This window comes from Dromiciops gliroides, chromosome 3 (genome assembly GCF_019393635.1).
Source record: "Dromiciops gliroides isolate mDroGli1 chromosome 3, mDroGli1.pri, whole genome shotgun sequence".
Classification (NCBI taxonomy): domain Eukaryota; kingdom Metazoa; phylum Chordata; class Mammalia; order Microbiotheria; family Microbiotheriidae; genus Dromiciops; species Dromiciops gliroides.
Window position 1 is genome coordinate 44,824,021 of NC_057863.1, and position 21,218 is coordinate 44,845,238.

The following is a 21,218-nucleotide window of genomic DNA, read 5'->3' on the forward strand; positions in this document are numbered from 1 at the left end:
ACAGACTTAGGCCTGCAGGGATTCTAGAGGACATCTCATCCAGCCCCCTCATTTTAGAGACCAGGGATAGGAGGCCCAGAATCATGGAGGTAGTAAATGACAAACAGCTGTGAAGCCAGGTCTACCTGACTACAAGTCTAAATCTCTTTCCACTGGGCCACCCTGCTTGTCAAGGCAAATGAGAGCACGCTTTGTGAACTTTGCCCCCACATATCATATCAAGTTTTATTATAATTGTTTTATTATTATTACTAGAATAGCAATAATTGCATATTGTTGCTGTTATCGTTACTATTACTACAGATAATATGACATTCTTGTTGTCATTATTATTACTTTTGTTGTTATTATTGCCCTTTCATTTATTCCCTCACCCCCCAGGCCCTTCAAGGGTAGACCCTTCTCCCAGGTTGGCACTCACCGTTCGATGGTGTATCCACTGTCCATGGCCATATTCTAGGGTCCCCCCCAGCTCCCGAGTCAGCTGGCTCTTGTCGATGTAGCCGTGGAGATCAGAAACAGAGTTCAACATGATGATCTATGGGGACAAATACAACCCAGCCCCACCAAGAGAAAAACAATAGTGAAGATGTGTCTCTCAGACTGTTGGGAAGCAGCTTGTCCTCTTTTATGTGCACGAAGGTACTCTTTGCTCTTCTCCCCCCAGTCAGCTTCATCACACTCACCTGGTGAATGTGTGTCCATCCTTCCTTGACCCCAAATATACAAGTGGCTCCCACCCCTGAATAGGACAAAATGAAGAATTCAAAGCATCATCTTGTCCAAGGAAAAGTAAGGAGCTGGGATCCCAGGACACTGAGCGCAGATCCATCTACCTGCCCCACCTCCTAAGTCCCACAGTGTTTTCATCAAAAGCTATCCCTAGGGCAGCTAGATGGCGCAGTGGTTAAAGCACCAGCCCTGGATTCAGGAGTACCTGAGTTCAAATCTGGCCTCAGACACTTGACACTTACTAGCTGTATGACCCTGGGCAAGTCACTTAACCCCCATTGCCTAAAAAAAAAAAAAAGCTATCCCTTCATCATTTGTGTCAGAACCTATCACAGAAGAAGCAAAACAAGCCCAAGAAGTGTTTGAGTGAAAGAACAACTCTGATGGGCACCCATCAGCCAACTTGCTGATGAGCCTCTGTAAGCTTTGTGAGGCTAATCCTCAGAGAAGCCTGGACTCTAACAGAACGGGACACCTCGGGTTTCAAGAAGGCAGTAGAGGAAGCCTTTAACCCATGCTATGACTGCCAAAATCTACATCAGATTTGTTGACACCCACAAACCTGAGAAGCCCAACAAAGGAACAGAAAGGGTTGCCTCTGGGACATCCTCAAGTAAGTGTTGGGAACAACAACTTTCTCATAACTTTTTAAAGAAACATTTATACACAGGACACAGATTTTTCTACCAGGTTGGGGAGGAAGGGGAGGTTTTCACAATTTAAAAAAGAGGTAGTTCCACTATGAGAAATCCCTTCATTGACACCCAAAGGCAGGGAGCTTAATCAATCTGCTATTCAGTAAGCACTTAGTAACTACTATGTGTCAAGCACGGTGCTAGCCACTATTGATGCAAAATAAAATGGAAACAGTTCCTGCCTTCAAGGAGCTTACACTCTAAAAGGGAAAGAATCTCTCAGGGCTCCTTCAGAATTATTCCATTCCAGAACACACAGTAGACACATTCAATTGAAGATAAAAGGCAGCTAGGTGGCACCATGGTGGATATATACAGCACCATGTCAAGTGTCAGGAAGAACCAGCCATAACTCTTAGCTGTGTGACCCTGGGCAAGTCATTTAACCTCATTCTGCCTCAGTTTCTTCAACTGTAAAAATTGGGATAATAATAGAACCTAACTCACAGGGTTGTTGTGGGGCCCAAAGGAGACAGTATCTGTAAAGTGCTTAGCACAATGCCTGGGCACAGGGCAGTCGATGGATAAATGCTTATTCTATTCAGTTCCAGATAAACTCCTTGAGGAGAGGTATTGGTGATTAATAAATGCTTGTTGGTGAATCATTGATTATCATGGCCCTAAGTCCCTACCTACTCACTTCCTGAGGTAAAAAAAAACAACCCTCCAACAGAGTAACCTCTTACCTCTAAAACACAACCCCTCAAAGTACATTCCTTTCATTTAATCTTTGACCTCTGACATTTCTCTTTTCCTTTTTGCCTTTCAGTGATTGCTTGCAGATGTCAAGATCTTTCTGGTATTACTGGACAGAGGCCTTCCCCAAACCTGCTTGGCCATGAAATACCCACCCATGTGGGTGTAGGATCAAAATATTGAGAGGGCCAGAAGGAACTTTAGAGACCATAATGCAACCTTCCCATTGTACAGATAAAGAAACTGGGGCTCAGAGAATAAGTATAACTTCCCATCTATGAAAGAGCAAGAAAAGACAAGGAATTAACTTTTTAAAAAATTTGGCTATTTATGTGTATCCCTGAGGAAAGATGTGATGAGAAATGAGGTTGGTTTAATGGTTAATGAAGCTTGAGGACTGGTCTCAGTGTCCTAGAACACAACTTGGAAGATTTCCTGCCTCATATCTGGCCGAAGTCCTAGAGTCAACCCAATATTCCTCTGTGGGGTCAGAGGAAGATAAGTTAAAATCCAGAGATTCAAGGTCAAGGCCAGATTTATGGCAACTGGAGTGGCTTTGACTGAATCCATCTCTCCTCCACTATACTGGCCTTTCTTCTTCCCTGTTGTCCTTGGGAAGGGCCCTAGATCTCTCCTCCTGAATTCTTTCTTCCTCTACATCTCAAGTCCATGCCTCCCCTCTGTCTCACTGGATCTTATCTCTGTGCCTCTCCCACATTCCCTTCTTTTCATTACTTTGGGATGGTGATTCTTCTAAAAATAAGAATTTTTCTAGCTGAAGACAAGACATTAGCAAGTTTTAAAATGCATTCCACATGCAGGAAAGGGAGGGAGGCCAAGTGGTTGTCATGGAGACACCTTATGGTTTCTTGGAAGGCAAGTATGCAAAGTCCTATTCAACAGATGTCATTTTCCCAGCACTGCCTGGTTGCCTGACAGAGGCTGCTCACTCAGCTCTCCCCAATGGCCAGCCTGAGGATGGAATGCGGTGGGGCCATCTACTCTCTCCCATGACTGACAAAGCCAGGCCTTCTCCTTCCACCTGGTATTCCCGGTCTTAGCTGTAAAAGGGATTTTGATTGTAGAGGCGGGAGGCCAGAGTTCAACCTAAGGAGGGGCCTAATTTCATCACAAAACTTCTGTAGGGCCAAAGCTTAACATATTCAGTTAAAAACAAAAGAATCCAAACCCTACAGATCTTGTGATGGAAATTTTAAAAAAGAAAAAAGAAAACCACCAGTAAGAGACAGAGGATCCAAGACATGAGGGAACCCAGATGATGGATATGGTGGTGCATGATGAAATTTAATGTTGTTTTTTTAAAAAGATTTGGTTGTGTGTGCTGTGTGTAAAGAGACGGGAAGTTGCTCTTTTGAACATACATAGATGTACACACATTTTCAGTATGTGTGTGTGGATTCACACATGCTTTGAGAATCCCTAATTTAGGATACTCTATATCTTTATACAGACCATAAGCCTTCAGTGGCTTATCAGCCTGACTTCAGGAGGTGCTGTGGCCAAAAGTATCATCAGTAGTTGACCAGCTCTCTAATGATGGGTTTCTTGATACCTTCTAAAAGAATTTCCAGCAGTAGGATCTAAGAGAGCAATGGTTCATCCAGTGTAGCCAGCTCTTTTCTTCCCTGTTTCTCTACCTGTTTTTATCTCTGTCTCTATTGTCTATCTGTCTGTCTGTCTGTCTGTCTGTCTCTATCTATCATCTATCTACTTACTTGTCTAACCATTCATCCATCTATTATCTATCATCTATATATCTATCTACCTACCTACTTACCTGTTTGTCTATGCATCCATCTTCCTACCTACTTATCTGTCTACTTACCTTCCTACCTACTTACCATCCATCCATACACCCATCTGTCTGTCCATCCACTCACTCACCCCTCCATCCATCCATTTATCTATCCATCTACCTACCTTGTTTGTCTGTCTCTCTCACACATGGCACAGTGGATAGAGAGAAGGCTGACCTTGGAATCAAGAACATTTGGGATCAAGACCTGACTGACATAAACTAGCAATGTGACCCTGGGTAAGTCACTGAACCCCTCAGATCACTCTAACCCTATCCTATCCCTCTCTACCCCACCCCAGACAACTCTCTAAGATAATCAAGCATTGGAGCTTTGTCATTTAACCCCCTTCATGACTGTGGCAAGGATGGTACAGGGGAAAGAATAATGCATTTAGAGTCAGAGAAACTGAGCTCTTATTCTGGCTCAGCTACTATGTGATCCTCTTTGGCAAGTTGCTTGTACCTCACTTTCCTCACTTGTAAAATGAGGGGAGGACTGGACTAGAAGGCCTCTGAGTTCCCTTTTGGCTCCTGACACATGGTCCTATGACCTCTCTGGATGTTAGCTTTCTTTTCTTTTTTTTTTTTTTTTTTTTAGTGAGGCAATTGGGGTTAAGTGACTTGCCCAGGGTCACACAGCTAGTAAGTGTTAAGTGTCTGAGGCCGGATTTGAACTCAGGTATTCCTGAATCCAGGGCCAGTGCTTTATCCACTGCACCACCTAGCCGCCCCTTGGATGTTAGCTTTTTAATCTGTAAAATGAGAGAGTTAGATGAGATGACTTCTATCTCTGCCTATAATCTCTGTCATCTTCCTGATTATATAGTCAGCCCACTAGCCACTGCACCACAAGGCTGGACTTCTAGACATAATTGTAATAAACTGTATTGTGGAATGGGAATTCTGTTATTTCTATCAATAATAGCAGAAAGCAATCAACTCAGTCAATCCAATCCCCTTTAATACTGAAGCTGTCCCTCTATTGGTGATCTCCAATTTATCCTCTATATATCTTCTTGTACTTAGTTGTTGCATATTGTCTCCCCAGTAGACTGTGTGTCTGTCTTTTGCCCTTATCCCTAATGCTTACAGTGCCTGGCACACAGTAGGCACTTAATGAATGGAGAAAGGAAGGGAATAAGCCTTTATTAAATGCCTACTCCATGCCAGGCATTGTGTTAATCACTTTCCAGATATAATCTCACATGAACAAATGCTTGTTGACTGACCAACAATAAAGAAAAATTGCTTGTCATCAGGATGATAGTGTTCCTTTCGGTTCCCAGTGAAGAATCACCAACGAACAAGACATTTATCTATAGACATATGTTTATAGATGTACATGCTACTTGGAAGGATCTTCTTTCTACAAGACATTGAAACTATATCTGGAAGTTGGCCAAATCTTTCTAAGTATCAAATCCCAACTTTCTAGGGATTTGAGTTTCAGGGGTTGGCAAAAGGCACCGAGTACTCCTTTCTATAAGGAAAAATAAGACTTGACTGTCTCTTGGAAAATGTCATGATTTTCCTGCATGTTGAAGATTGATTTATTTTTTAAACCACTTTTTTTTGCTGAGTTCAGGATAATTGAATAGAAACATCTGGGCTACATTTCTTTTAATACTCATCCTAGTTCTTAAACTGAGAGTGGGGAAAGTTCTTTGGCAGGGCGGAGAATGGGGGGAATGGAAAGTATACTCTAAGGTTGGCCAAAATCCAAAGGGTGCAGAACCAATCATATAATAAACACACCAAAAGGGGAACCAAACCCCCCAAAACCAAAAGGGGAAGTAGGAAGAGAATGAAAACTTGTCTCAAATCTGCGCTATCCTCTTTTTCCTTCTACCTCTCAAATCCACCCCTTCCTTGCCACTTTCAATCTCCCTGCATCGACCCAGGATCAAATTCTAATTACCTCCATTTCTACTACTTCACTGACATTCTGTTTTGTTTTTTTGGGTTTTTTTTTTTTTTTGCAGGGCAATGAGGGTTAAGTGACTTGCCCAGGGTCACACAGCTAGTAAGTGTCAAGTGTCTGAGGCCGGATTTGAACTCAGGTACTCCTGAATCCAGGGCCGGTGCTTTACCACTGCGCCATCTAGCTGCCCCCTTCACTGACATTCTAACTGACCTTCCCATCTCCACTTAATAAATGCTATTGAATTGAACTGAATTGAATTGAACTGAATTAAATTGAATTTCTCCCATGCCACTCTGCCCTCACTGTCTTCCTTGGATTGTTAAGTATCTCCTGTGGGTAGGTCTCATCTCCACAAATAGACTCTAAGTTCTTGAGGGTAGGGACCATAATTTATCCCTCAATATCCATCACATAATTCTAGAAGTCATTGCAGGACCTCTCTCTTCCCTGCCCCCCACTCCATGCGCATTATCCCCAGGTTAATCCTGGGGATTATAATCCTATAAATAACATTTTCATTCCATCCCATCCCATCACACATCCCCGCCCCCCCCCTCCATCCCCTCACACACACCTCTGGAAAACTTGTGAAATCCCATAGATCAATCCCAAACTCCTCAGCCTGACACAAGATACTTTCCAGACCTCACTTCTCACTACTTCCTCAGGTTTTCTACTTAAGCCAGGTTTCCACCCCTTCCCTCAGCCTAAAACACCACCCTCTCCTCTCTGCCTGTCTCATTATTACCCCTCTTCCAAGGTCCACTGTGACCTGTGACTCCAAAGTCATAGTCATCTTTTCCTTTGGCAAACTCCTAATTCACTTGCTTTTTGGCTTTGTCTAGGCCTGTGATTTCATGGGTATAGGGAAAGCCAGGTCAGGAAACACCTTCTACCCATGCAGGTCAGTACCTGCTGTGGAAATGAGTCCTCTGGAGAGTTTCCTGGGGAACAGAGGGTTAAATGACTTGCCCAGGTTCACACAGCCAGAATGTGTCTGAGGCAGGAATTGAGACCAGAATTCCTGGTTTGGAGGTGGGCTCTCTATGGATTACTCCACACTGCCTCTTTATAGCATTTATTTTCTCAGTATAACATGAGCTCCTTGAGGGTAGGGACTACTTTTATCTTTCTTTTTTTTTTTTAATTTTTTTTATTTTTAGTGAGGCAATTGGGGTTAAGTGACTTGCCCAGGGTCACACAGCTAGTAAGTATTAAGTGTCTGAGGCCAGACTTGAACTCAGGTCCTCCTGACTCCAGGGCTGGTGCTCTATCCACTGCGCCACCTAGCTGCCCCCTATCTTTCTTTTTGTATCCCTTGTAGTTAGCATGGTGCCCTGCGTATAGGAGGCACTCAGAACACGTGTGGTAAATTGAACTGAATGGAGACTGAATCATTGGCATCTAACATATACTGCTCTGGCTTGTCAATAATATTTTTTTATGGGCATATGTCTTGTCTTTGGACCTAGACTATAATCTTCTTGGCTCCAGGGACCATATTCGATCTATCTTTATCTCCAATGTACAGTGGAAGGCACTTGTGAAAGATTTGGTGTATAAAAAGAGGAAGACAGGAATAGATGAAGAAAGGAGGAGGAAGATGAAGATGAAGAGGAGGAGGAGGAGGAAGCTGAAGCTGAGGAAAGGGGAAGAGGGAAAAGAAGAAGAGGATGAAAAGAAATAGGAAAGGGGCAGCTAGGTAGCACAGTGGATAGAGCACTGGCTCTGGATTCAGGAGGACCTGAGTTCAAATTCCGCCTCAGACACATGACACTCACTAGCTGTGTGACCCTGGGCAAGTCACTTAATCCTCATTGCCCTGCCCCCTCCCCCCCCAAAAAAAACAAATAAAAAGAAATAGGAAAAAGAGAAGAGGAGCGAGAAGGAAGGAAGAGGAGATGAGAGAAGCAGAGACAGACATTTTGACAAAGAAAATGGAAGATGGAAGGGTGTGCTTACCGGTACCTTCATTTTAAAGTCATCTCTATAGAGTTTAATGCCAATGTCAGCAATGGTCCTTTGGATAAAGCGAGATGGCCGAAGAACAAAGACAAGCTGCAGGTTTCCTGGAAATGCTCCCTGGAATAATGGAAAAAGTTCATGAGGAAAGGCATCTCCCATCCCAGACCCCCTTGCACCCTGAATCTCATCAAGGTGATGCAAATGGCCTGAAATGAACCACAGGTAATCACAGGAAAAAGTCAGCGGCCCAGGGAAGTGCCCCCAGTGGCCCAGTTTGGATGTGGATAGAAGTCTGGTAGACAGACCAAACAAAGTCATCTCTGGGCTGTATGGGGAAAGGGGGATACTTGCAGTAGTAGATACTAAGTTCCCAGAGGGCAGAGACTCTCAGCTCTGGGTTTCTTTCCCCAGCTGCTAACACAGTGCTTGGCACATAGCAGACACTTAATAAATGTTGGTCAAATTGAATTCCACATCTCAAGTTGTACAGGAATATTTCCTGAGCCCCTTCCCCTCTACCTTGCTAGGGAATTAAATGCTCTTGCACACCTTGTGATTTGTGAATGCCTTCTTCGCCCTCGGACCACCTTGTATTTACTGATCCATGACCTCATTACATCTACCAGTCAAGAGCAAGCTCTCTGAGAACAGGGACTCTCACACTTCCCCTTTGTCCACAGGTGCCAGGCTTGGAAAACTGGTTGCAGAGAGCTGAAGTCCCAAGCACAGTCCATGCTCCTAATCTACTTAAATGTCTCTGGGCTAAGTACGGGGCTCCATCCAATCAGACATGGATGATATTATTAACAATTGTGTTACCCAATCACAAATTGGGGGTGTCTGTTAATAGTATGATTTAATGTTTAAGAGGGGAGCACAAAATGGTGCAGTACACTGAGCATCAGATCCCCAACAAGAGGACCTGGGTTTGAGTTTTGACTCTTCCACTCACAACCTATGTGACCCATGGAAAACCTCTTAATTTAACTGGATATTAGGTTATTCATCTGTCAAATAGGGAGTTGGAACTGATCATCACCAAGATCTCTTGTAGCACTAAATCTGGACTCGCTCTCTGCAGGAGACTAGGGAGTAAAGGGAAATATTATCTCAAGACCCTTCACCCCAATGGACTCTTGGGTAGACCCCAACAATGGTTGCTGTTGAAGGTGAGAGGACCCATGACAGGAAGCAGAAGCAATCATTCCAAGTTACCAGGCACCCACTGTCTGGAGGGAACTAGGTGCCCCTTGGCAGGCGGACTGTGTTAGAGAATTCTTAGGATGGAGCGGTGACTCAGAAAAACTGCCAATGCCCATCTACAATTTACTGTGCCTAGGAAAGTTCCATCAGGAGTATTAACTCTGCTTAGTTGCCCAATTCTTCTCCCTCTATGAGTTTCAAGAGGGAAATAGAAACTCCTTTCCCTGTCCTTTTCCTCCCCACTTCTGGCCAGTTCTCCAAGTCTTACATGTCTCCAGGGCTGAGTGAGTAAGAAACAGTTATGAGGCTCTGTGGCTATAGTTGTATACTCGAGGTGCCAAGTGTGGGTGTAGTCACTGGAAGGGATAATTCTACAGCCACAAATAGACTGAAGGAATCAAGCTGGCATGGCAGAAGCAGCGCCTCCCTCTTCCTGTCCCTTAAGAACAGGGGTTCTTAAGCCGGGGTCTGAGAAGTTTTGGGGGTATTTTAAAGAACCATAATTTTTTTATATGCAATTGGAAAGAGATAAAATATTTAAAAGGGAAAAATATTTTGATAACTATGTTTCAACATAATTGTTTTATTTTATAATACCATATATTTTATTTTATGCATTTGTAAGTATTTTTCTGAGAAAGGATCCATATACACCAGACTGCCACAGGGGACCATGACATACAAAAAAGTTAGGACCTCCTAGCCTGGATCATGTAAAAGAACTTAGTATTTGGTTAACTCATATCTCTGTAATAATCTGGAATTCTATTTATCCTGAAGCACAGTAGAAAGGTGATTATGGTACAAGGTGGGGAGAGAGGGTCAGCCTTCTCATCAGAAAGACCTGTATTCGAGTCCCATCTCTGACTAATCCTGGATATATAACCCTGGGCAACTCACTTAACCCCTTAGTTTCCCAGGCAAGACCCTAAGTAACAGAGAACTTGTATTGGTGGAGGGCATTTCTAATCAGTGATGTCTCCACAGTGATGAAATTACAGACAATAATAACAGCTAGAATTTATATAACACTTTAAGTGTACAAATTGCTTTGCATTTATCATCTCATTTGATCCTCATAATAACCCTGGGAGGTAGGTGCTATTATTTACCCCCATTTAACAGACTAGGAAACTGAGGCTGTTATGTCGTGCCCAGGGTCACACTGACTAGTAAGCGTCTGAGTCAGGATTTAAACTTGTTTTCCTAACTCCAAGTCTAGATCCAGCCACTCTGTCAACAAATGAAGGAAAGAAGCACCAAATCTACCAGGAAGGAATTTATTTATTTTTACTCCCTCTCCTCCCAGTGACCAACAGGATTCCATTTGACTGCAGGTGGTGCATAAAATGAGCAAGCCACCCCCTTTGCCCATGCTTTTCAGCCTTCCCCACTATTCCATCATAGCCCAATGTTGTATCTATTGCCTTTGTCACTCAAACTTTAAGAAACTAAATCCTTTGAAGGGCGATGAGGGGGGCTGGGAGGTAGGGGACCCAGACAAGAGGCAGCCTCTGCCCTTTGTGGATATTTGAAAGCATCCAAGCACAGCTGTAGAAATAAACCTTTCAATAAATGACAATTCCCACCTTCCGTTCCCGTGAATTTGACTGAAAAAGAATGGAAGATTTGGTAATTACACTGGCTTTTAAACAACAGCTTAAAAGAAATGAACAGGGGGCAGCTAGGTGGTGCAGTGGATAAAGCACCGGCACTGGATTCAGGAGGACCTGAGTTCAAATCTGGCCTCAGACACTTGACACTTACTAGCTGTCTGACCCTGAGCAAGTCACTTAACCCCCTTTGCCCCGCCAAAAAAAGAAAAAAAGAAAAAAAAGAAATGAACATAGGGTCATAGATTTACAGTTGGAAGGGGCCTTAAAATCTAACCCCTTCTTTTGCAATTGAGGAAACTAAGGAACAGAGAGATCTAATGATTTGCCTAGGATCACATAGCTGATAAGTGTCAGAGGCAGGATTTGAACTGAGTTCTTCCTGACTGCCCTCTAGCCACCAACTTCCCTTCTTAAACACTCAGGAAGAGTAACTCCAATACATCCTTCCACTTTTACTCGACAGGGGTCTATGTTACAATCAGAGGATAAAGGCATATTTTTTTTAATTTAATTTAAATTTTTTTTAGTGAGGCAATTGGGGTTAAGTGACTTGCCCAGGGTCACACAGCTAGTAAGTGTTAAGTGTCCGAGGCCAGACTTGAACTCAGGTCTGGCCTCGGACACTTGACACTTACTAGCTGTGTGACCCTGGGCAAGTCACTTAACCCTCATTGCCCTGCCCCCCCCAAAAGAAAGGAAGGAAGGAAGGAAGGAGGGAGGAAGGAAAGAAAGAAAGAAAGAAAGAAAGAAAGAAAGAAAGAAAGAAAGAAAGAAAGAAAGAAAGAAAGAAAGAAAGAAAGAAAGAAAGAAAGAAAGAAAGAAAGAAAGAAAGAAAGAAAGAAAGGAAGGAAGGAAGAAAGGAAGAAAGGAAGGAAGGAAGGAAGGAAGGAAGAAAGAAAGAAAGGAAGGAAGAAAGGAAGAACTAGAGAAAGAGAGAGAAAGAGGAAGGAAGGAAGGAAGGAAGGAAGGAAGGAAGGAAGGAAGGAAGGAAGGAAGGAAGGAAGGAAGGAAGGAAGGAAGGAAGGAAGGAAGGAAGGAAGGAGGGAGGGAGGGAGGGAAGGAAGGAAGGGAGGAAGGGAGGGAGGGAAGAAGGGAGGGAGGGAGGGAGGGAGAGAGAAAGAGAGAAAGAGAGAAAGAGAGAAAGAGAGAAAGAGAGAAAGAGAGAAAGAGAGAGAGAGAGAGAGAAAGAGAGAAAGAAAGAAAGAAAGAAAGAAAGAAAGAAAGAAAGAAAGAAAGAAAGAAAGAAAGAAAGAAAGAAAGAAAGAAAGAAAGAAAGAAAGAAAGAAAGAAAGAAAGAAAGAAAGAAAGAAATGTTCTGCTTGGTCCATGCATAGCCAGGAATTTTGCCTGTTCTGCTCTGTCCAGCCAGACCCAGGATTTGAGCGAGATTTCTTTAGTATTCAGAAAATCCTGCGTGCCTGAAAGCTGACACGTTCCCCCAGCTTCTCATGGGGAAAGATGTTTTGTTGGCAGTGGGGAAGTGAGAAGGGAGGAGGGTCCTTCCCATGTCAGGCAAACAGCAGGACAGTGAAAACAAGCAAACATCCTGTGTACTCACTGCGATTCGGGTCAAGGATGCCTTTACGGAGCTCCATTTGTCTCTCCTCCTGTCGATAACGATGATGAACCCGATGCTGGCAGCCTCCAGACTGCAAAGAAATAGGAAGAGGTGTGCAGGGTTACAGGGACCCGCAGGAGTATGGGATGAGTACAGTAGCAGAGACCAGACTCCATCCCGCTTCCAGTGTAGATCGAAGTGTCCCTGCTCAGCCGGGTGGATGAATAGTAAAGGCAGCTCCTTTGTACCCCGAGGCTGCCTAGCTGCCTTCATAAAACATGAATTTTTTATCTGTTCCTATCTCTCAGCTGCCTCATCTCTGGCTGGTAAAGGAAGGGGTGCTGGCTAAGGCCACATGTCTCCATGCCTCCCTGAAATGGAACATGCCAAGGGGGCCTGGCAGATGCCTGGGGGAGGCAGGACACCCCCATGTTGGGCCCTGTCAGCCTTCCTCCAAAGATGTGACACGTCACGGGGCTAGTGTTGGCTCCTTGCACTGAGGATTGCATCCGGGCTTGGGGAGAAGATAACACATTGAATGCGGGGTGCAAACAGCTCACCAGAAATCAGGGGAGTGAAACCGTGGCAACCGTGATCAAGGACCAAGATATGCGTGAAAGGAAACGTGTTTGCTTAGAGCCCAGAGCTTGAGCAGTTCGGGGCTCCCTCCCACCTTTCTCCCTCCCCTAATCCTCTATACAGTGTGGGGTAAGACTGGGTAACCCTGAAGGTCCCTGCTAGCCCCAAACCAGGTGATGTTCTGATGCTTTTAAATCAAAGCCCTGATACTATATAACTTTTAGCTACACCTCATGGGTGTTTTGGAAGGAGATCTCCCTTTAAAGCACTATATAAATGTAGTTTACCTTAAAAAAAAAAAAAGATGGGGGCAGCTAGGTGGCCAGTGGATAAAGCACCAGCCCTGGATTCAGGAGTACTTGAGTTCAAATCCAGCCTCAGACACTTGGCACTTACAAGCAAGCCAAAAACAAACAAAAAAAAGATGAGCAGGATGCTATTAGAAAAACCTGGCAAGACCTACATGAACTGATGCAGAGTGAAATGTACTGTATACAAAATAACAGCAATATTGTGAGATGATCTGATGCAAATGACTTAGTTATTTTCAGCAATGCAATGATCTAGGACAACTCTGAAAGAATTATGAAAACTGCAATCCATCTACAGAGAAAGAACTGATGGTATCTGAACAGAGATGGAAATATATTTTGTTGTTGTTGTTAGTTCCTTTTCTAAAGATTTTTTGTTTGCTTTGTTTTGCATGACTGCAGATGTATAACTGTGTGGGACAATTATGGATTTGAGTCAGATTAAACTCTGAGGATGGAGTATGAAAGATACCTAGCCCCCCACCCCGCCCCAGAATAGCTAGCCTCTCGCTTTGCCTAAAAGTTTTATTGTTGAGATAATGGACTTGGGACAGTTCTGTAAACTTTGGGGATGGGGTCTGGGAGATATCCAGTCCCCCAGTAAGTTTTATTACTTGTCACAGTTCTACCAATTAGCACTATTTACTTTACTTCTTATTTATTTACAAAGGGGAGAAGGGGAAGGGGTACAAGAAAGAGGGAGGCAGAAATCACTCCCTTATCTGACTGTAATTAATCCATGACAGGGACTGGGGTTTCTGACATGTGAGAGGGGAGTTTTTTATTACAGGCCATAAACTAAGGTGTAGCTGGCATATGAAAAATGAGATGGAGAAGATAATGGCAAACCACTCCAGTATCTTTGCCAAAAAAAAAAAAAAAACCCACATAGGGTCATGAAGAATCAGACAGGACTGAAAAATAACTGAACCACAAAATATCTAGGCACTGAACTGGTCCCTGGCTAAAAAATTAAATTAAATAAGGTCTGGCCTCAAGCAGCTTACATTTTACCAGAAGATACAGTATATAAAGAAATGAGCAAATACAAGATATGAGACCTGAGTTAAGCCTAGGGATTCTAAGAGGCAGAAGTGGGAAGAGAAAAGATATTGGGGATACCCTTTGCAAAGGCTCCAAGGTGGGAGATGGAATGTTGAGTTCAAGGAACAGGAAGGTGACTCTGGTTGGAAGGTAGAATGTGTGAAAGGGAATAAAGTGAAATAAGCCTGGAAAAAGCAGGCTAGAAGGAGATTGTTAAAGTCAAGTCTCTATTGTATTTTGGAGATAATGGGGAGCCACTGAAGGCTTTTGAACTGGGGAGTGACATCAGGAAGGTTGATTTAGCAATTATGGGGGAGATGGAGTGGAGAAGGGAGACATTAGGAGTAGGGAAACCAAATGAAAAATTATTTTTTTGTTTGTTTATTTGGTGGGGCAATGAGAGTTAAGTGACTTGCCCAGGGTCACACAGCTAGTAAGTATTAAGTGTCTGAATCCAGATTTGAACTCAGGTCCTCCTGAATCCAGGGCTGGTGCTTTATCCACTGCACCACCTAGCTGCCCCCGAAAAACTCTTTTTAAAATCAGTACTGTTGAAGACCTGAACTAGAGTTGTAGCCTCATGAGTGAAAAGGAGGGTATTGATACAAAAACATTCATAGCAGTCTAAATAACACATGGCAACTGATTGCATGGTGGAGGATGAGCTTGAGGTAAAATTAGTGATTTTAAGTGATAAATGTGGAATGAGTCATAGAATGCTCCAGCCGGAAGGGACCCTCGCAGGGATGTGCTGGTAAATGTTTAACAATCAGATCCAAGATACAATTTTAAGTTTTAATCTGTATTATTAACATTTTTTCCCTCACTCTCAAGTCTAGTCCACCAACAAAACAATAAATCAAAATCTGATTTGTAGTGATTGCTGACTTCCAACATGTAAATGATCACACTAAAAATGTAACCATTGGTTTGAACTGGCTCCAGCACATCCCTGCAACTTAATAAATATTTAGTCCAACCTCCTCATTTTACAGGTGAGAAAACTGGAGCTCAGATAGGCTAAGTGACTTTTTTGAGGTTATTTAGCTATTTCAGAATGAAACTGCCAGAAAACTTAGGTCTCCTTACTCCTAGGTCAATGCTTTTCCTACTAATGAAAGCCGCTTGATGTTTTATGAGAAACCGATCTGGAGTTTCCCATTTCCTGGAAATTTGGAGAACAATTTTATTTGCTTAAAAAAAAAAGAAAAGAAAATAGCAGTAGGTTTGTTGTCAATGAATCCACATTGACTATAAATCAGCCTGTAGACCAGAAATAATAAATTAATGAATTCATTAGAGGTCAATAGCCTGTTTTTTTTTCTGCTGAGTTCAGCTACAATAATTAATAATGTGCAGACTAAGTGTTTTCCCAGAAAGCCTCTCTATAGTTTTATTGATTTTTCCCTTCTCTTAAGTGTTATTGATCTTAAGAGAGACTCTTACAGCTTTATGGATGAAATAATAAGTATATGTAGTGAACTTTGCAAATGTGCAAACCTTCTCCAGATGGCTGGCTTCCCTTGGACAGGAAGGAATTTATTAAGAGGTAGTTTAAGACAAGAGGAAAAGCCAGCCCAGTAGTCCCAGAAAAATTAAGGGCAGAGTATCAGAGAGGTTAGAGAAAGTACTGGAGGTAGAATGAACAAGGCCAGGAATACCAATATGGAAGATCAGATCCCTAGGTCTTCCACATCCCATGGGGACCAGAAAGATGCCCATGGTGGAGGGTCCCACTGGAAGGAGAAAGGAGATCTCAATAGGCTTGGCTGGGTCCTTTCTGTGTCTTTATTGTATAAATAAAACTGTTCTATATTTGGAAGCTTTGTGAGTCTGAGTGCTTATAACAAGAGCTGGTGACCACCCTTGGGGAAGGGCTGGATATTGAAATTCACAGGTTTAACCTGAATAAGGGAAATAATCCAGATAATTAAAAGATCCTCAAGGTATACCTTGCCTTTTAGAAAGGGAGGAGAAAGAACAATGACTTTGGTGTCAGAGAACATGGTTTCAAATCTCAGCTCTGTCACCTTCTGCCTGTATGACCTTAGACAAGTCATATGATCTTCATGGAACTCAGTTTCATCATCCATAAAATAAGGCAATTAGACTAGATGACTCTGACTTGTGACTTTAGATCTATGTTTCTATTATTTTTCATGGGGGGAGGGAAAGGATCTGAAAAATAGGTTACATGTAGGCATACTCGTTGAACTAGTGCCAGAGGAGTCCAGCATGGTGAATAATGTCTGGACCAGGTGTCAGGGTTCAAATCCTACCTCAAGCCCCTTCGATCCTAGGCAATTTGCTGAACCTTTTCCTGTATTCCTCACCTGCAAAATGGGGACAATAATAGTACTCACCTCACAGGGTTGTGAGGTCCAAATAAAATAATCTATTTAAAACACTTTCTACAAACCTTAAAGCACCACAAAAAAGTGGGCTATTTGGGGGCAGTCATGTGGTACAATGGATAGAGCACTGGCCCTGGAGTCAGGAGGACCTGAGTTCAAATCCAGCCTCAGACACTTGATACTTACTAGCTGTGTGACCCTGGGCAAGTCACTTAAAACCAATTGCCTCACCAAAAAAAAAAAAAAAAAAGTGGGCTATTTGACATGAGCTTTGCCCAGGACCTTCAGTGAATCCCACAGGGTCCTGGTCAGGACTAGGCAATATCAGAGTTTGACTAAAATTGACCTCTTGGGTTAGAAAGAAGGAAGGGGGTGTAGCTAGGTGGCACAGTGGATAAAGCACCAGCCCTGGATTCAAGAGGACCTGAGTTCAAATTTGACCTCAGACACTTGACACTTACTAGCTGTGAGACCCTGGGCAAGTCACTTAACCCTCATTGCCCTGCATAAATAAAATTTTTTTTTAAAAAAAGAAGGAAGGAAGGGGACAGGGAGGACAAGACAGCTTTTACCAGAGTGGTCAGATACCAGACATGGCATTCTGTGGAATACTGGGAGGGATTAGGAAAGAGGTCGCACCAGTGTGATGGGGCAGTATGCCCAGGCAATCAAGAGGAGGCTGCAAGATGGATCCTCAGTCAGTGCACCCTCACCTGGAACTTTTTCCAGCACCTAAGACCCTCTAATGAGAAGCTGTAATAGTCTTCTGTCATGCCAGACTCCTCCCATTGGTGAGTTCCTTTTGGGGGGGGAGAGGGGGTATCAATTTTGAATGTGGGCTTACCCTGAACATCTCATTTCTATCAGCTGTGCTTCTGACTTTAAGGACTTTGCCATCATGCTCCCTCTCAGGTATCCCTTGTCCCCCCCCCCCTTCCCCTTTTTATGTGTTGTCTTTCTCCATTAGAATATAAGCTCCTGGGGCAGCTAGATGGCGCAGTGGATAGAGCACCGGCTCTGGAGTCAGGAGTACCTGAGTTCAAATCCGGCCTAAGACACTTAACACTCACTAGCTGTGTGACCCTGGGCAAGTCACTTAACCCCAATTGCCTCACTAAAAAAAAAAAAAAAAAAGAATATAAGCTCCTTGCAAGCAGAGACTTTTGTCTTTCTTTGTATCCCCAGTGCTTACTACAGTGTCTAGCACATAGTAGGCACTTAGTAAATGCTTATTAATGGACTGCCTGAGGACAGGGACCATCTTTTTGCTTCTCTTTGTATTCCCAGTTCTTAGCATCATTAAGTGCTTAATAAATGCTTGTTAATAGCCTACCCACCAACCTGGGGGAGGGAGACAAGAGGGAGGCAGTCCAAGACTGTGGCTTCTCACAGCTCAAAAATGGGAGGATGGAGAACCTTGATCAAATCTGGGCTGAGAGCTGGGAGAAAACTAAGACAGCTCAGCTTGGTGAATGAGCGTGGCCACTGATCAGATAAAAGGAGTTTTGGAATCAAGGGTGGTCCTAAAGACCCTCCCCCAGCAAGAGACTAGGCCATCAAAGATGAAGTGGGGAGTGGGAAGAAAGGAGCAGGGAGGGGGGAAGAAACACCCTTTCCTCCCATTGGAATGGGAGGGGAGGGGACAAGCTTGGAGGGCTGGCTGAGAATTTTCCCACCAGGAACAAGGGAAACTGGATGAAAGCCAGAAATTCATAAACACTGATAAAGTGGGGAATGCCCAGAGGAGGGGAACAGGGATGAGGAAAAGATTTAAGATCATGTCGTGTGAACTGGGGGGGTTTAACTTGGAGGGCAAAAGACTCAGTGGGAACACACAGAACGGTCCCCTCCTACTATTGTCAGTGAGGACCCTTGGGGTAGGGCTAGCCAAGAGAAAGTTCTGGCAGTCTGAGGGCTTAGAAAGAGGCTGAGGAAGTACAGCACAAGCTCCTATTGGGGGGAAAGGACAGAGATGCAGAAGAAGCCCCTCAGTAGACAGAAGCCCAGGGACGGGTTGAACCTTCTTTGAGGCATCCTGCTAACCCCAGTCTCTCACGTGAACAGGAAATTGACTGCTTTGATGGAATCTCTGAATGAGTAGCTGTTTTAGAAGATAGTAAAGATAAGGTACATCAAGCTCTACCCTTAGTGGCGCTGGTGGCTCCCATTGGCCCCCTTGGACATCACCTAGGACGTCTCAACCTCTTCACAACAGGCAGAATGGAACCTGTGCAAAACTTCTTCAGGGGACAGCTGTCTATGAAAGAGGGCCATGATGCACCATTTTTTTTTCTTTTTTTCTGGGAGAGACCAGGAGGGCTGCTGAGAACCGGGAGGCTTGCCTGGGATAGCCATGCAATGAAGTCAACAAGCATTTATTAAGCACCTACTATGTGTCAGGCACTGTGCTAAGTACTGAGAATACAAAGACAGGCAAAAAACAGCCCCCCTGTTCTCCAGGAGCTCAAAGTTCAATGGCAGAGATGTGTGTATGTATGTATATATGTATGTATGTATATAAACTTTGAGGATAATCTCAGAGGAAAGTAGGAGGACAGGCTTCTTGTAGAAGGTGGATCTTAGCTGGAACTTGAAGTCAAGGAAGTCAGGAAGTGGAGAAGATAAGGGGAAGAGAATTCCTAGAGTCAGGCATTGGAGTGTTTTATGTTAGGAGCAGCAAGGAGGCTTCTATCACTGGAATGCAGAGAATATGGGGAGGGGGGTGGGGAGAAGTCTGGATAAGTAAGTTGCAAGCTGGACAAGGCTCCCTGACACCAACCTGGGACAGTTGGGTGGTTGATATAAGCACCTTGGATGCTTCTCCCTAATTTTCACTTAGGAAGCCACCTTTCCCTTCAGAGAGGAGCACCTTCACTTGTTTTTCGTTTTGTTTTTCATTTTTATTTTATTTATTTTTCTATTTGAGATTTTCCCCCAGTTACAGATATAAACAAATTTTCACACGGATTTGTAAAACTTTGTGTTCCAAATAGCACCCTCACTTGTACAAAGGCATCTCAGAAACAGCCAAGTGATGCTATCTGCAGCTTGGATCTCCCCTGGCTCTGGGACTTAGAAGGCAACACTGAAAAGATAAGGAAGGCTGCTGGGGCTAGCAGGGACTCAGAAGGGCTATTGCCAGATGCAGCCCCACATTTCCACGTGATGATTTCAGTTCCTGGAGAAGAAAAAGCAAGCCCAGAAAAGGACTTTGTTCATCAGAAATTCATTGTTTATCTCCTGCTGAGCAGTGGATGTTCAAAGACCAGCAAAGGAATGAGTGGGATAAGGTTTTCCTGGGTATTCCTGCATGACGGCCCCTTTAGGCCAGGGATTAGAAGAAACCTCATTCACATCTGCAAAGACTTTCAAAGAAAGTCATGGTAAGAATTTCAATAGTAATTTTTAAATAAATAGAGGGGGGAACCCACATACCTCTCTATTTATTAAAATTACAATAGAAATTCTTACCATGAAGTGTTTTACATAATTGCAAATGTATAACCTAGATTTGATTGCTTCCTGCCTTAGGGAAGGGGGAGGGAGAAGGAGGGAGGGATCGATAGAATTTGGAACTCAAAACTTTAGAATTTTTTTAGGGGGGGGGGCGGGACAATGCGGATTAAGTGACTTGCCCAAGGTCACACATCTAGTAAGTGTAAAGTGTCTGAGGTCGAATTTGAACTCAGGTCCTCCTGAGTCCAGGACCGGCGCTCTATCCACTGTGCTACCTAGCTGCACCAGAACTCAAAACTTTAAATAAAAAGCTTTATTTATTTTTTTTTTAAAGAAATTCTTTCCATAGTGGGACACCACATCTCTTCCATTCCTTACTGTCATTGGGACTCCCTCCTACTTTTCCAGGCTTATTATACATCACTCTTCTCCAAGCACTTGACAATCAAGCCAAAATGACCTTCATAAAGTTCCTCACACAATATACAGAATGCACTCCCTCTTCATCTCAGCCTCTTAGGCGGCTAGGTGGTGCATTAGATAGAGAAGGGGGATGAGGCAAACATTTATTTATTGCCAGGGGACACAGTGGATAGAGCACCTGTCCTGTCAGGAAGCCCTGAGTTAAAATTCAGCCTCAGGTAGCTGTGTGACCCTGGGCAAGTCATTTAACCCAGTTTGCCTCAGTTTCCTTATCTGTAAAATGAGCTGGAGAAGGAAATGAAAGGAAACTGAGAATTATTAAACAAAAAACAATGTGACAGGTACTGTGCTAAGCACTTTAAAAAATATTATTCTAATTTGATTCTCACAACAACCACGAGAGTTTTCCATCATTCTCCTTGACTGTCCTAGGGACTGAATCTGTAATTTCATTGATAGAGAGAATTCCCAAAGGAAGAAAGGCTTTCTACCAATTCGAGTCAGTACCTTCTCTACAACTTATTTTTTCAGAGAGTTATTGAAAACACAGGGAGATAAGGCAACTTTTCTGGGCCAACATATGTCAGAAGAAGGGCTTAGGTCTTCCTGGTTCTAAGACCAGCTATATCTCCATTATGCCACACTGCTTGTCGTTCCTATAGTGAATCTGGTCTTTATATATTCTATGGGGCGGGGTGTGACTGATCTTAAAAAACATTAGGGTCCACAGCATGAACTCCTTTTAAAAATGTTCATTGCATTGGTTCTTTGATGGAATGGTAAGTAGGGAGTGAGACAGAAAGAGACAGAGAAAGAAAAAATTTTAAATAGTAAAAATAGGGC

At 43.4% G+C, this 21,218-nt stretch overlaps 1 protein-coding gene across 5 annotated transcripts in view; it reads right to left on the bottom strand.

Annotated features, from left to right (window-relative positions):
* Positions 1 to 21,218, bottom strand: part of MCF2L2 (MCF.2 cell line derived transforming sequence-like 2) — a 375,955-nt gene that overhangs the window by 240,917 nt on the left and 113,820 nt on the right. For 3 of the 5 annotated variants that reach the window (XM_043992226.1, XM_043992227.1, XM_043992224.1), the window contains exons 4-6: positions 12,209 to 12,299; positions 7,829 to 7,948; positions 422 to 538 (exon numbers count right to left, since the gene is read on the bottom strand). In XM_043992226.1, coding sequence (XP_043848161.1) covers positions 422 to 538; positions 7,829 to 7,948; positions 12,209 to 12,299 — 328 coding nt within the window. The remainder of the gene's footprint in view (positions 1 to 421; positions 539 to 7,828; positions 7,949 to 12,208; positions 12,300 to 21,218) is intronic. The other 2 variants (XM_043992225.1, XM_043992228.1) reach the window with 1 other exon arrangement.